At 42.5% G+C, this 17,046-nt stretch overlaps 1 protein-coding gene across 1 annotated transcript in view; it reads right to left on the bottom strand.

Annotated features, from left to right (window-relative positions):
- hephl1a (hephaestin-like 1a) overlaps window positions 1-17,046 on the bottom strand; it is a 141,020-nt gene that overhangs the window by 74,965 nt on the left and 49,009 nt on the right. Inside the window, exons 6-8 of the mRNA XM_072577820.1 lie at window positions 16,482-16,650; window positions 2,364-2,503; window positions 2,151-2,282 (exon numbers count right to left, since the gene is read on the bottom strand). Of these exons, the coding sequence (XP_072433921.1) occupies window positions 2,151-2,282; window positions 2,364-2,503; window positions 16,482-16,650 (441 nt within the window). The remainder of the gene's footprint in view (window positions 1-2,150; window positions 2,283-2,363; window positions 2,504-16,481; window positions 16,651-17,046) is intronic.

Below are 17,046 nucleotides of genomic sequence, written 5' to 3'. Positions count from 1 at the left end.
CCACTCTGCCAGGAGGCTGATGGGCATTTCAACTCCACTTACCCACACTCCTCCATAGCCCTTAATTCCTTACGAGATCAAGAATTTATCAATCTCTGCCTTGAAGACATTTAACGTCCCAGCCTTCATTGCGCTCCGTGACAATGAATTCCACAGGGCCATCACTGGCTGAAGAAATGTCTCCTCGTTTCCATTCTCAATTGACTCCCTCTAATTCTGAAGCTGTGCCCATAGGTCCTAGTCTCCCCACATAACAGAAACAACTTCCCAGCACCCACCATTTCTAAGCCATGTATTATATTGTAAGTTTCTATTAGATCTCCCCTCAATCTTCTAAACTCTAGTGCAAACAATCCCAGGATCCTCTGCTGTTCATCATATGTTAGGCCTACCATTCCAGGGATCATCTGTGTGAATTTCTGCTGGACAATGTAAGTATGTCCTTCCTGAGGTGTGGGGCCCAAAATTGGACACAGTACTCGAAATGAGACCTAACTAAGCTTTACAAAGTCTCAGAAGCACATTGCTGCTTCTACATTCCAACCCTCTTGAGATAAATGACAATGTTACATTCACTTTCTTAATCACCGACTCAACCTGCAAGTTAACCTTTAGAGAATCCAGAACTGGCACTCCCAGATCCCTTTGTACATTGGCTTTATGAATTTTCTCACCGCTTAGAAAATAGTCCATGCCTGTATTCTTTTTTGAAAAGTGCAAGACCGCGCATTGAATTTCAGCCATTACCTGGACCACTCTCCTAAACTATCTTAAATCTTTCTGCAAGGCAAAAAAGTGAGGACTGCAGATGCTGGAAACCAGAGTTTAGAACAGAGTGGTGCTGGAAAAACACAGGTCAGTCAGCATCCGAGGAGCAGGAAAATTGATGTTTTGGGCAAAAGCCTTTCATCAGGAAAGAGCTTTTAACTGAAACATCAATTGTCGTGCTCCTCGGATGCTGACTGATCTGCTGTGCTTTTCCAGCACCACTCTGATCTAAATCTTTCTGCAGCCTCCCCACCTCCTCGGTACTACCTGCCTGCCCACCTAACTTTGTACCATCGGCAAACTTCGCCAGGATGCCCCCAGTCCCTTCGTCCATATCATTAGTATATAAAGCGAACAGCTGCGGCCCCAACACTGAACCCTGTGGGACACCACTTGTCACCGGCTGTCATTCTGAAAAAGAATCTTTTATCCCAACTCTCTGGTTTCTGTCAGACAGCCAATCCTCAGTCCATGAGAGTATCTCACCTCAAACACCATGGCCCTCACCTTACTCAGCAGCCTCCTTTATCAAAGACCTTTTGGAAGTCTAGATAGACTTCCAAAAGGTCTTTGGAAATCCACTGGATTTCCGTATGTGTTACCTCTTCAAAGAATTCTAACCAGTTTGTTAGGAATGACCTCCCCTTACTAAAATTTGTTCTAATCAGACTCTGCCCTTCCAAGAATTTAGAAATTCCACCCTTAACAATTAATACCCTGAATTCTAGAATTTTACCAGCAACAGAGGTTATAATTGGCCTATAATTTTCCATCTTTTGTCTTGATCCTTTCTTGAACAAGGGGGTTACAACAGCGATCTTCCAATCATCTAGGAGTTTCCCTGACTCCAGTGACTTTTGAAAGATCACAACCAACACCTCCACTATTTCCTCTGCCACGTCCCTCAGAACTCTAGGATTTAGCCCACTGGGGCCAGGAGATTTATCCATTTTTAGACCTTTTTAGCTTTCCAAGCACTCTCTCTTTTGTAATGGCTACCATACTCAACTCTGCCTCCGACTCTCCTTAATTATTGGGATATTACTCATGTCTTCCACTGTGAAGATTGGCACAAAGTACTTATTGAGTTCTTCAGCTATTTCCTTACCTCCTATCACTCGCATTTCAGCATCAGTTTGGAACAGTTCAATGTCTACTTTTACTTCTCATTCATTTCTTATATATTGAAAGAAACTTTTACTATCATTTCTAATAATACTGGCTAGCCTACCTCCATGTGTGATCCTCTCCTATAAAAAAGGATAAATCTCAATTATTATAAGTAATTCTATTAACTTTAGTCTCAAATTGTACTGTTTTTAAAGGTACTACAATTTTTTAAAAAAGAGAAACTCACAAATAGAACATGAACATTAACTTACCATCAACATAGCTTGTTCCATCAAACTCCTTTGTAAAATAGACACCATGTGGTTGAATGCTGTAGGCGCGGTCTGCATTATTCATAAATGTAACAAAAATGGTGTCTCCAACTTCGGCTTTGATCACTGGACCTTATAAAACAATTAAGATAATGTAACGTTGTTTGTTTTCAAATAACATAAAAAGTTAAAACAACAAATCATATATGATACCAAGTATTCCTAGATGATCTTCCACTTGTGATCGATCTTTTCTAGTGCTAAAGGTTTCATCAGTATATTCAACATAACGAACTTTCCAGTATTCTCCTCCTATTTTACCAGTACTTCTCTTGAAGAAAATCTCAGAATCACTGTAAGAAATTAAAAGTACACATGATTTGCCAAGAGTGAGGATATTTTTAAAAGAATGTATTTTATACCTACAACAGTATGAACAAATCTTCGTATAATACTAAGTAATCGCTCAGATGTACAAGTAGACATTTCATGCAAACTTCATTTTTCATCCAATATGAACACTCATACGACAGATTATAGATAACTAGAAAAAGATGCTTAAAGTGATTGAAGACAATTTGTCGACAACCCACCACATACACAATCACATTTCTTCACAGAAAATATTATAGTGGAGAGGTATGACCATGAAGAACAACACTCAATAACTTATTTAATCAGACTCCTACTGTGCAATTGGGAGCCAGTTTAAAATTTGCTGCAACTCTGTAGTGAAAAGATTTCATTCCATTAGTTCCCACTGGTTAAGATGACCACATATAGTTCCATTATGTTATTAATTAAATATTTTTGAAGCACTGATGCACACAATTGAATACTTTAGCCTTGATGACCAACCCATTTTTAACAGGAATTTCACACCAGAAATTTAAGAACTGGTAAATGATAGGATACAGATGCAAAGTTAAAAATAAGGATTTTCAATTATTACTTCCCTTTAAAATTACCCCTGAAGTAGTTGGTAAGCAAATACAAGGTCAGATGATTGACAAAAGGAACAGAGGAAGACTATTATTCTTGTAACAATAGAATTGTCATACGAAGCAAGCCAAGCCATAAAGGATAAATAGTTGAGACTGAAATATTACACATGCATTCTAGGGTTGTAATAAATTGCTAAAGAAAGACATTTTGCAGAATGTTTCATTGGGAGATTAAAAGTGGCACAAAAAGTGATAGATTGAGCACTTCAAGCCCCAGTAATACATTTTACAAAACAAATTTTTTTTTAAACAATAAACAATACAACGCAGGAACAGGCCTTCTGTCCTCCAATCCTGCGCTGACACACTTTGCCCATCCGAATTAAAATTGTCTTCACTTACAGGATTAGTATCCTTCTATTCCCTTCCTGTATGCTTCCTGTAATACCTCAGTTGCCTGATTTTCCACTGGCTTTTCAACCACAGTAGGCAGCACACCCACCTGTGACCCAGCTATTTCGTTAGCAAGGGCAAATTGTATTCCTGGTATCATGAGTTCTTCCAGGACTCCTACAATGACTCCTCCACTTTTCAGTGGACGCTCTAACCCCTCTCTACATAATTGAGCACTTCTTGACCCACCATGAATTCTATGTAATAGCACTTTTCCTGGCAATAGTCCTTCTGAGTTACATATTTCATCTCTCAACAAAGAATGACATTATCCCTTATTTCCTAATACTGTAACTTCTTTACCTGCTGCTCCTGGCCTGTGCAAGTAAACTTTGCCTTTGCTGGTAAATGGTTGAAGAAGATCTAGCACTTCTCCTTAACCAACTTCTGGCTAGGTTGTACATTATGGTGCAGCTTTTTTGCTTCCATTGTGCTTTACCACTTCAACAAAATTCACTGGCTTATCCTGTGTTCCTACATCCATCTTCCCAGTCCTTCCTCTAACCCACCAACACTGTGATTTCATGTGGCCTACTTTATTACAGCGAAAACATTGGGAGCTTTTTGTCTTCTCTTTCCCCTTCATGGAATTCCCTGTGGCAAGTTATCTTTATGAACTTCACTGAAACCTACATTTCCCTTACTTTGTGAGGATTTCTCTTTTCCCAATTTCTATGCCTCATGGATTGTCAAGGATATTGGAAACCAAATTTTGATTTATGAACCAACATCAGCCATTTCAACTGCCAATCTTGCCATTTTAACTCTCTGCTCTTACACGAGTTGTCACTACTTCAGAAAGTGAATTTTTGAACTCCTCCATCCTCATAAGCCAACTTTGCAGTCTAAGTGCCAATTCAAATTTTCTTTCTCTCTTTCTTCTGCTTTTCTTTTTGTTTTGCTCGGGCTATTCATTCATTTTCTCTGTTCTCTGCTTTTAATCATAATTAAACTGTTTCATTTCCTTTTCTTTTGCCTCTAACTTAAGCGGTTTCATTTTCAATTAAATTTTAGCCATTTCCAATGGCTTTTCCAGCAAATTTAAATGCCGAGCTATTGCTGCAATTATCTTGCTTTTTGTCACAGATGAAGGCAACTCCTACTCCAGCTGGTCTGCCAATTCCAAAAGCTTTGCCTTGTTCATCTTTTGTAAAGCCCTCAAAGTCACTTCTTCCACCTCCAGAAAACTCAGAGTGAATTCAAAGAACCAATACCTCTCCAAGCACTGTTTAAACCAACCAAATTCAACACCCAGAGCAAAAGGCATCATCACCAATCACTCGCTGCCTTTGATTCCAACAACTCTCATCCCAAATTGGAACAACAGAATAAATCCCACCAAGAACCCACAATCTGTTATGGACCAGGTCAGAACCCCTCAAAACATTTTAAAAAGGTAGCATAGAGCCTAACTATTCTTATTTTAAAGGCAGATTTAAAGTGGATATTCCAGGATTGTTGTAACTGGTCAAACCAGTTTTAAGCACAACAGAATTTATTTAACCACTACAGTTGAAACACGAACAAAAGAAAACAGATAGCAACTTAACTAAGCAGCTGATCCAATTCCTGTAACATCTCATGAACACACCCCTTGGCAAAAGGTAAATTCAAACCCAAGTTTTCACAGGCAGGAGAGATTTCAGACAGGAAGCCAGTCAGCAACGATCTGCTGAAGTTTGGAACCTTTCTCCCTGCAGCAGCTTCTCACTGTTACAGATAAAAGAAACTAGAAAAAAACCTGAATTGTGAGAACTGACCATTCCCCTGCCATTGTTAAATTCATCTCTTGCCCAGATATTTCAGCACCTCTGCCTTTATGACCTCTCTTAACAAAAAACACCCAAGGACAAAATAACCTTCTTAAAAGGGGCAGCATTGTCACACTTCTCAACCAACCTCTGACCAGCTTATGCATTCTGGTGCAGCGGTTTAACACCCATTGTGCTTTCCTTCACCACCAACAAAATTCACTGGCTACTTTTTCTCACCCACAAACACTGACTACATGTGGCCTACATGCAGTTAAAACACTGGAGCTTTTTAACTTCTCTTTCCACTTCACGGGTTGCCTTTTTACTCTGCAGTAAGATAACCTTATTATTTCATTAAGATCTACTTTTCCCTTACCACCCCCAATTTCTATCCTTTATGGATTGAAATTGATGACGGAAGTCAAACTTTGATTTATGAACCAACTCATAATCATCAGCCACTTAAAATGGCAAGATTAGCAGCTTAACTCTTTGCACTTCCACAGGAGGAGGTGCACGATCTGAGGAAGTGAATTTTTGAACTCCTCAAAAAAGTTGTCTCTCTAAGAGCATCATATGTTTGATCTATTTTTAATGTCCTTATCCACCCATCAAAATTACTTTGTTTGATCTTTTCAAACTCAATGTGTATTTGACCAGGGTTCTCCACAGATTCCTGAAACATTGACTGTAGGCTTCTGGCACTAACTCAGATGCACGTATAATGGTTTTCTTCACCTTCTTTTACTCCCCAGTTACCTCTTCTGATAATGATGCAAATACCTCACTAGCTCTACCTAACAATTTTGGCTGGATCAAAAGAACCTATATGGTCACTGGCCACTTCATTGTTATGACACAGTAGTGAATCCTTCTGCTAATTAAACCAAAAACACAAAAGCTCACCTCACCTCAAAATCTGTTAAAATATGAGTGACAGAGAACTAGTCAAATTCCACTATTTTAAAAAAACATCAATTTTATTCTTTAACTCGAAAGTGAACATTAAACAATAACTATTTACAACTCTAAATCTCCTTTCTCTTAAAGGTGTTATCTACCTATCAATCAAGAACAATATACAGATCCAATAAAGTCCCTATTAAATTTACAGTGACTCTGGTTTTGAAAACCAGACGGTGGCTGTTGTCTCTGGTGTCGATCTTCCTCTGTTTGTAGATCTTCTTGGGTCATCTTTGGTCTTCTGCCACACAGACTTTTCATATGAAAAAGGTATATTTGATTGTGTGTGTATTCAGGCAGTCTGTCTAACAATGGCAGGTGGTGGTCTTTCCAGACAACTGTCCAAACTGGTATCTAGGTTACAGCCAAATATTACACTTTCAATCTTCCAGCACACACTGTGACATGACAGGGGCTTGCCAAATTTCACTCTCTTAAAGATACAGTATATGCCTTCAACTTCATAACAGCGTCTACATCCTCTTCATCAAATTTAGGCAACGCTTGGATATACTTAAACAGATCCCCACCACGCCTTTCACTGCGATGGGTTTGCTCATTAACACCATCCTCATTAAGCCTACTTTCTACCTTCACCTCTATCCCATTACATCAACTTTCTGGTCTAGTTGCTAGCTCCTGCATTTCAAACGCTCTCCCCCTTTCTCAGTTTCCTCGCACATTTTTTCCCTTCCTTCTTTCACTTTTTCCCCTTTTTCAAGGGACTTCCTCTCCTTTGCTTTTTGTTTTGCCAAAGCAATTCTTCTTTTCATTTTGTTCTGCTTTTAACCGTAATTGAAACCATTTCAGTTCCTTTTTACATTCACACTGCTTCATCTGCAATTGAATTCTACCAATTTCCAAAAGATTCTGATGGCATTTCCAGCAAATTTAAATGCTGAACTCTTGCTGTAATTACCAACTTTTTTCACAAAGACAACCCTGCTTGTCTGCCAATGCCAATAGTTTTGCCTTACAAACTTTTTTGTAAAACCCCCAAAGTCATTTATTTCACCCCTAGAAAATCTTTAGTGACCAAAGAGCCATTACTACACAAAGCACTGTTTAAACTAACTGAATTCAACACCAGAACAAAAAGCACTAATACCAACCACTCACCACCTTTGAGTCTAACAATCCTAAATCCAAAGCCGAATTGTAGAAACAATCCCGACAAGAGCCCCCAGTCTATTATGAACGACGCTAGACCCCCTCCAAATATTTTAAGAAGGTAGCCTACACTCTAACATTTTCTTATTTTAAAGGCAGATGTGAAGTAGATATTACAGGTGTGATGTAGCTGGTCAAACCACTCACTTTAAGCAAAACAGAATTTATTTAAACACTACAGTTGAAACATGAAGGAAAGAAAGTGGAATTTAGAATAACTTAGCTATTGAAAAATTTAAGCAACCCAATATAGTAACTATTACTAATTAACTGCTACAACACAGTCACACCTCTTAAACACACCTCTTGGCAAAAAGCTAAATTCAAACACAAACTTCCAGGCAGAAGCGAGCAGCATCAAGACAGAGATCTCAGAAGAAAGTCAGGTGTTCTGTACTAAAGTTTGCAACTCCCCTGGACTCACACTACTCGAGACTACTACAACTAAGTCAAACTAGAAAAAACCTGAACTGGGAGAACTGGCCACTCCCCTTCCATTATTGAACTAGATTTTTTGGTACCTCTGCCTTTATGACCTTTCTTCAAAAACAGCAAGGACAAAATAACGCTTTTCAAGTGACAGCATCATCACAGCCATTCACTGTATAATTTCCATCTGTACTTGACCTTACATAATCCATTTGTCCAGATTAAACTCCATCTGCCATTTTTTTGCCTATGCCTCCAACTGATCTACAACCTGCTGTTACCCTCTGACAATCCTCTTCACTATCCACAATTCCATCATTCTTTGTATCATCTGAAAACTTACTAATTAGGCCAGCCATGTTTTCCTGCAAATCATTTATGTAAACCACAAACAGCAGAGGGCCCAGCACTGATCCGTGTAGAACACCACTAGTCACAACCTTCCACTCAGAAAAGTATTGTTCCACTACCCTCGGTCTCCCATGACTAAGATGTGGAGGTGCCGGTGTTGGACTGGGGTGGACAAAGTTTAAAAAATCATAACACCAGGCTATAGTCCCACAAGTTTATTTGGAAATATAAGCATTTGGACTGCTGCTCTTTCATCAGATAGCTGGCTACCTGACTTCGCCACTTGTATCTGTTTACCACGAGGAACCTTGCTAAAGGCTTTACTGAAGTCCATGTAGACAACAACAACCACTTTTCACTCAATCATCTTTGTTATCTCCTCAAAAATCTCAATCAAGTTAGTGAGGCATGACCTTTAACCATTATGTGCAGTAACATAAGATGCATTTCACCTTTATTCATGAACCTATTGATCTTCATTGACAACACTTGACAAAAGCTTTTTTTACTGTGAGTGGGGGAGAACCACCCTTTATTTTTACAATTTATGTATCTAGTCACTGCCTCCACCCCCATTCCAGGTACTGGCTCCGACCCCACTCCCAGCTCCACACCCACACCAGATCCCAGCTCCCGGCCCTGCCGAGTTTTCACCATCCCTCCACACCTCCCACTCACTGAGGACGAACGATCAGTCCTCAGCAAAGGACTCACCTTCATCCCCCTCCGTCCACGTTTCAATGAATTTAATACACGCCGTGACATCGAACACTTCTTCCGTCGCCTCCGCCTCCGAGCTTACTTTCACAATCAGGACTCCCGCCCACCTTCCGAGGACCCCTTCGCCCACCTCCAACACACTGCATCCACCTGGACACCCCGCGCTGGCCTATTACCTGCCCTCGACCTCTTCATTTCCAACTGCCGCCGGGACATTAACCGCCTCAACCTGTCGACCCCCCTCCCCCATTCCAACCTCTCACCCTCACAACGCGCAGCCCTCCAATCCCTCTGCTCCAATCCCAACCTCACCATTAAGCCAGCGGATAAAGGGGGCACAGTGGTAGTCTGGCGCACTGACCTCTACACCGCTGAAGCCAAACGCCAACTCGAGGACACCTCTTCCTACTGCTCCCTCGACCATGACCCCACCCCCATCACCAAACCATCATCTCCCAGACCATACAGAACCTCATCACCTCAGGAGATCTCCCACCCACAGCTTCCAACCTCATAGTCCGGGAACCCTGCACTGCCCGGTTCTCTCTCCTTCCCAAGATCCACAAGTCTGACCAACCTGGCCGACCCATTGTCTCAGCACGCTCCTGCCCCACTGAACTCATCTCTACCTACCTCGACACTGTCCTATCCCCCCTAAACAGAAACTCCCCACATACGTTTGAGACACCACCCACGCCCTCCACCTCCTCCAAGACTTCCGTTTCCCCAGCCTTATCTTCACCATGGATATCCAATCCCTCTACACCTCCATCCGCTATAACCAGGGCCTCCAGGCCCTCCGTTTTTTCCTCTCCAGACGTCCCCAACACTACCCTTCCACTGACACTCCCATTCGTTTGGCCGAACTGGTCCTCACCCTTAACAATTTCTCCTTTGAATCCTCCCACTTCCTCCAGACCAAAGGGGTAGCCATGGGCACTCGTATGGGCCCCAGCTATGCCTGTCTCTTTGTTGGCTACGTAGAACAGTTGATCTTCCGTAATTACACCGGCACCACTCCCCACCTCTTCCTCCGCTACAATGATGATTGCATTGGCGCCACCTCGTGCTCCCGCGAGGAGGTTGAGCAACTCATGAACTTCACCAACACGTTCCACCCTGACCTTAAATTTACTTGGACCATCTCTGACATCTCCCTCCCCTTCCTGGACTTCTCCATCTCCATTAGTGACGACCGACTTGACACTGACACTTTTTACAAACCCACCGACTCCCACAGCTACCTGGATTACACCTCTTCCCACCCTACCTCTTGCAAAAATGCCATCCTGTATTCCCAATTTGTCCACCTCCACCGTATCTGCTCCCTGGAGGATCAGTTCCACCATAGAACACATCAGATGGCCTCCTTCTTTAGAGACCGCAATTTCCCTTCCCACGTGGTTAAAGATCCCCTCCAACACATCTCGTCCACATCCCGCACCTCCGCCCTCAGACCCCACCCCTCCAACCGTAACAAGGACAGAACGCCCCTGGTGCTCACCTTCCACCCTACAAACCTTCGCATCAACCAAATCATCCGCCGACATTTCTGCCACCTCCAAAAAGACCCCACCACCAGGGATATATTTCCCTCCCCACCCCTTTCTGCCTTCCGCAAAGACCGTTCCCTCCATGACTACCTGGTCAGGTCCACACCCCCAAACAACCCACCCTCCAATCCTGGCACCTTCCCCTGCCACCACAGGAACTGTAAAACCTGTGCCCACATCTCCTCCCTCACCTCTATCCAAGGCCCTAAAGGAGCCTTCCACATCCATCAAAGTTTCACCTGCACATCCACTAATATCATTTATTGTATCCATTGCTCCCGATGTGGTCTCCTCTACACTGGGGAGACTGGGCGCCTCCTAGCAGAGCGCTTTAGGGAACATCTCCGAGACACCCGCACCAATCAACCAAACCGCCCCGTAGCCCAACATTTCAACTCCCCCTCCCACTCTGCCGAGGACATGGAGGTCCTGGGCCTCCTTCACCGCCGCTCCCTCACCACCAGACGCCTGGAGGAAGAACACCTCATCTTCCGCCTCGGAACACTTCAACCCTAGGGCATCAATGTGGACTTCAACAGTTTCCTCATTTCCCTTCCCCCACCTCATCCTCGTTTCAAACTTCCAATTCAGTCCTGTCCCCTTGACTTGTCCGGACTTGTCTGACCTGCCTAGCTCCTTTTCCACCTATCTACTCCACCCTCCCCTCCCTGACCTATCACTTTCATCTCCTCCCCCACTCACCCATTGTACTCTATGCTACTCTCTCCCCACCCCCACCCTCCTCTAGCTTATCTCTCCACGCTTCAGGCTCACTGCCTTTATTCCTGATGAAGGGCTCTTGCCCGAAACGTCGATTTCACTGCTCGTTGGATGCTGCCTGAACTGCTGTGCTCTTCCAGCACCACTAATCCAGAATTTGGTTTCCAGCATCTGCAGTTATTGTTTTTACCTACAGGTTATTAAGGTGGACAAATCCCCAGGACTGGATGGGATCTATCCCAGGTTGCTGAGGGAAGTGAGAGGAAATAGCAAGGGCCCTGAGAGATATCTCTGTGGCTACCTTAAATACAGGTGAAGTGCCAGAGGGCTGGAAAGTTGCTCATGTTGTCCCCCTGTACAAGAAGGGTAGTAGAGATATTCTAGGCAACTACAGACAAGTGAGCCTGACGTCAGTGTTGGTTGCTGGAGAGGGTACTGAGGGATAGATCTATTTATATTTAGAAAAGAATGGGCTTATCAGCGATTGGCAACATGGTTTTGTGCAGGGGAGATCGTGCCTCACCAACTTAATAGAATTCTTCAAGGAAGTAACCAAGTTGATAGATGAAGGAAGAGCTGTTGATGTCACATACATGGACTTTAGTAAGGTGTTTGATAAGGTTCCCCATGGTAGGCTAATGGAGAAAGTGAAGTCCCATGGTGTGCAGGGTGTTCTAGCTAGGTGGATAAAGAACTGGTTGAGCAACAGGAGACAGAGTAGTAGTTGAAGGGAGCTTCTCAAAATGGAGAAAGGTGACCAGTGGTGTTCCACAGGGGTCAGTGTTGGTGCCACTGTTGTTTGCAATATTCATAAATGATCTGGAAAAGGACACTGTTGGTACGATCAGCAAGTTTGCAGATGACATGAAGATTGGTGGAGTAGCAGAAAGCATAAGGGACTGTCAGAGAATACAGGAGGATATAGATAGACTGGAGAGTTGGGTGGAAAAGTGGCAAATGGATTTCAGTCCAGACAAATGTGAGGTGATGCATTTAGGCAAGACTAATTCTAGAGCGAATTATACAATGAACGGAAGAGCCTTGGGAAAGGTTGATGGGTACAGAGATCTGGGAGTGCAGGTCCATTGTACCCTGAAGGTTGCTGCACAGGAGTGGTCAAGAAGGCATATAGTATGCTTGCCTTCACTGGACAGGATATTGAGTATAAGAGCTGGCAAGTCATGTTAAAATTGTACAGGATGTTGGTTCAGCCACATTTAGAATATTGGGTACAGTTCTGGTCACCACATTACCAAAAGGACTTGGACGCTTTGGAGAGGGTGCAGAGAAGGTTTAAGAGGATGTAGCCTGGTATGGAAGGTGCTAGCTATGAAGACAGGTTGAGTAAATTAAGTTTATTTTCATTAGAAAAAAGGAGATGGAGGGGGTACCAGATTGAGATTTACAAAGTCATACAGGGTGAATAGAGACAAGCTTTTTCCCAGGATGAAGGACTCCACAATGAGAGGTCATGCTTTCAAGGTGAGAAGTGGAAAGTTTACGGGTAATACACATGGCAAGTACTTTACATAGAGGGTGATGGGCGTCTGGAACGCATTGCCAGCAGAGGTGGTAGAGACAGGCACGGTTGATTGAGTTAAGATACGTCTGGACAGATGCATGAGTAGGTGGGGAGCAGGGGGGTACAGATGCTTAGGAATTGACCGACAGGTTTAGACAGTACATTTGGATCGGCTCAGGCTTGGAGGGTCGAAGGGCCTTTTCCTGGGCTATAAATTTTCTTTGCTCTTCTTTCTTAAGTGACTTCCTACAGCCCTTTGAGTAGCACAGCAGCTGGCACTGCTACCTCACAGTGCCAGGGACCCAGGTTTGATTTCCGACTCGGGTGACCATGTGGTATTTGCACATACCACCGGTGTCTGTGTGGGCTTCCTTCGGGTGCTCCAGTTTCCTCCCACAGTCCAAAGATGTGCAGACTAGGTGAATTGGCTATGCTAAATTGCCCATGCTAAATTGCCCATAGTGTTCAGGGGTGTGTAGGTTAGGTGCATTAGTCAGGGGGAGCTGTAGAGTAATAGGGTAGGGGAGTGGGTCTGAATGGAATACTCTTTGGTGGGTTGGTGTGGACATGTTGGTCCAAAGGGCCTGTTTCCACAATGTAGGGGTTCTATGATTCTATACCCATCTACCAGGGTCTTGATTTGGTTAGCTTAGTTGGTTGGATGGCTGCTTTCTGATGCAGAGTGATGTCAATAATGTAGGTTCAATTTCCACACTGGCTGAGGTTACCATGAAGGACTCTCCTACCATAACCCCTCCCCTCAGGGGTGGTAACGCTCAGTTTAAACTGCTATCAGTTGTCCCGCTTTGTCTCTACATAATGAGAGAGCAGCCCTAAGGTAATTTTATCATTACCATATTCTGGGAGAGAACGCAGAGATTAATAACTGGGACCTGCTGTGCTTCAGTCAGGGTGAATCGGTAACCAGGAGCAGGACCAGGCCCCATGATTTAAGTCCCTGCCCTTGCCATCAGCAGAATCTTCAACTTCCTTCCCTCCATTATGCCCATTTAACTTCCCAACAAATGCATCTATACTGTTTGCCTTAGCTACTTCTTGCAGTAGCCAGCTCCACATTCTCAGTATTCTCTGAGCAAAGTTTCTTCTGAATGTCCAATTTGATTTCTTGGTGACTATTTTACATTGATCACTTCTGGTATTGTTCTCCTCACTGGTCTGGAATTTTGTGCAGCCAAGCCAGAAGGCCTTTAAAAAAATTATGTCTGAACTCCCAATCCCACTTCTATGTCCAGCAACTTGGCTCATGCAGGAAAATGGTGCAGGTAACTAGTCAACATTACTGCCATTTTCAGCTTGCGAGGATGAGCGTTTAAAATCCTCCTCTGCTATTTTAATGGAGTACTTTAGAGGAGTCGTGAATCACAGGGAAACCCAGATTCAAAATGACAGCCAAAAGAAAACAGCAACTCAACACTCCCTTTAGAACAGATTGTCTTGTTACTCTCTCAAAGCTCTCAGTCATTCATAATATCAAGGTCAGTAGTGTAATAATTTCCAATCTTTTGGTAGTTTATACACAAAAACAAAAGGAAGTTTCAATACCTATGTTTTTGTGTAACTTAAAATATCCATGTTACTTATAGGCCCTTTTAAATTTTAAGCGTATATTTCCTTTTTACATTCTTAATTTTATTGAGTTCTCTCAGAATCTCTTTTGTAATGCTGTACACAGTAAATGCCACTTTTCTCCTGTTCAATTTTTTCCTCAAGTTGTTATCATCATTTATGGCATCTTACGGTACTATATTTAGGTCATTCTTGATTTTAGCAAAATATAACTTTATTGTATTGTGGTGAATATATTTTAATAATTTTCTCCTGTGATTTGACACCATTGTTTTCTGATATTGCTTTATCCAATATCTCCTTTCAGAACTTACCAGTTTTTCTCCAATAAAGTATCATGGTCTTTATCATTCTCAACTCTTTATTAATTATTATCCCAAACTTTTATATATTTATAGTCACTATTGCCTCAATATTCCCCCATGTCTTTCTTTAATCTGCTCCAGTTCATTCCCCATTACCATATCCACCTGTGGATCCTCCCTTTTTGGGCTTGTATGCACAGGGTTAGAATGGAATCCTGCACACATTGCAGAAATGTTTATTCCCTTATGCCGTTTAGCTACCTCTTATGGTCAACTAATTTACTGGTATTTTAAATCTTCCATGAATAGGTGTCTAATTCATTCATAATCATTTCCTAACTTACTCCATACTTTTCCTTTGCCTTCTATCGTTTGGTGCATTATAGACCATTCAAAGTTTGGGAGAAGATTTGTCGCTCGGGCGCTCGTTGTTGTGGTTGTGTTCGCCGAGCTGGGAATTTGTGTTGCAGACGTTTCGTTCCCTGTCTAGGTGACATCCTCAGTGCTTGGGAGCCTCCTTTGAAGCGCTTCTGTGATCTTTCCTCCGGCATTAGTAGTGATTTGTATCTGCCGCTTCCGGTCGTCAGTTCCAGCTGTCCGCTGCAGTGGCCGGAAAATTGGGTCCAGGTTGATGTGCTTATTGGTTGAATCTGTGGATGAGTGCCATGCCTCTAGGAATTCCCTGACTGTTCTCTGTTTGGCTTGCCCTATAATAATAGTGTTGTCCCAGTCGAATTTATGTTGCTTGTCATCTGCGTGTGTGGCTACTAAGGATAGCTGGTCATGTCATTTCATGGCTCGTTGGTGTTCATGGATGCAGATCATTAGCTGTCTTCCTGTTTGTCCTATATAGTGTTTTGTGCAGTCCTTGCATGGGATTTTGTACACTACATTGTATCCAGCATGAGCAGAACCATTGTGGATAGACCATCTCTCACAGTGTGATTGAGCCTCTCTGATTCCATGACACATCTCTATCTAAATGGATTCTATTTCTGTTGTACTAATGACTGCATTATTTTCTTTTTCCACTCTCATTATATTAGCCCCGTTAAGTGCAGCTAATCCACCTCCTCCTTTTCCTACAATGGCTTTTTAAATATATGATACCCTACAATATTTGATTTCCAGTTCTATCTCTCAACAACCCGTACTACAGCTGACTTCTAGAAATAGATTACTGCCACCAGTTCCCTGGTTTTAATTTTTCACCTTGTGTCCACAGCTGTACAGACTGTTAACTCATTTTTCGAAGCAACTCTTATTTTCACAAGGAATTATGGGCTATGGGGGAAAAGTACGGGTAAGTGGAATTGAAACACTCATCAGCCATGATTAAATGGCAGAGTGGACTCAATGGGCCAAATGGCCTTGCTTCCACTCCGATGTCTTATGGTCTCATTTTTAAGATTTTTTTTAAAAAACCACTTCCACTGTTTAGCTATATTTATTCTCTGAATATTTGTATCCTCCCTTCTGTTTGCTGCATGCTCTCCTTTCCAATCTCATTTAAACTTAAGATGGTTTCATTTCTTTTCAATAACCGCCAGTCCTACAGACTAAGTTTTTGTCAGTCTGTACTTACCTTTTCCACTAGGTAGCTGGCCATTTGCAGTTGGGTGGAATCTCATCCATTGGTACAGCTCCTTCCTATATGAGCACTGGTGGAATTGCCCTGTGAAAAAGCAAGCCCTTTCCCATGCCAGCCCTTGTTAACTCCCTAATTGGCCTGTCTCTTTGCCACTTTTTAAATACACTTGTTCATAAATCAGCTGCATGCATGAAATGGTATGCCCAGAAGATTTGAAAGAACATATACACATTTAACCAGTATTACAGATCAATTAATTTTAAAATTACCTTCCTTCTGCATCTAGTGGCTGACCATTAAATAAATTCTTGTTTGTTGGACCATATTTCCACCGGTCTATTTCAGCTGCAATGAAGTAGTTTCTTTCTTTACCAGTAAGTGTGGTTTCTGAATAATGGTGCCCACATTCCTGGACAACAAACAATGCTTGCATACCAGCTAGAGAATAAAGAAAACACAAATCTTAAGTGTTAAAAGGGCACAAAGATTCAATAAAAGAAATTATATTGGCAATCTTTTTCTTCTCCAGAAGCTGCATCCCGATGCTATAAAACCAGAAAATGCCAGAAATACACCACTTCTCAGGCAGCATCAGTGAAAAGACAACAAAAGGTAACATTCCTCCTCCCTAACTGAAAGGTCAGGAGCAAATCAGTCATACCTTGGCCAGGCACAGGATACACATTGCTGTGTAGTGATTGAAACCAGCTGGATCTTGTTGACTATAGGATACTTGATTGGGATTGTTAATCAGGGGCAATTAAGGAAAGCCCTGGCAGATCAGTATAACCAAGACAAAAAAAAATAAGCACTACTGTTGTTAGGCAGTAGTGT

Source organism: Chiloscyllium punctatum, chromosome 9 (genome assembly GCF_047496795.1).
Source record: "Chiloscyllium punctatum isolate Juve2018m chromosome 9, sChiPun1.3, whole genome shotgun sequence".
NCBI lineage: Eukaryota > Metazoa > Chordata > Chondrichthyes > Orectolobiformes > Hemiscylliidae > Chiloscyllium > Chiloscyllium punctatum.
This window is presented reverse-complemented; position numbering and strand designations above follow the sequence as displayed.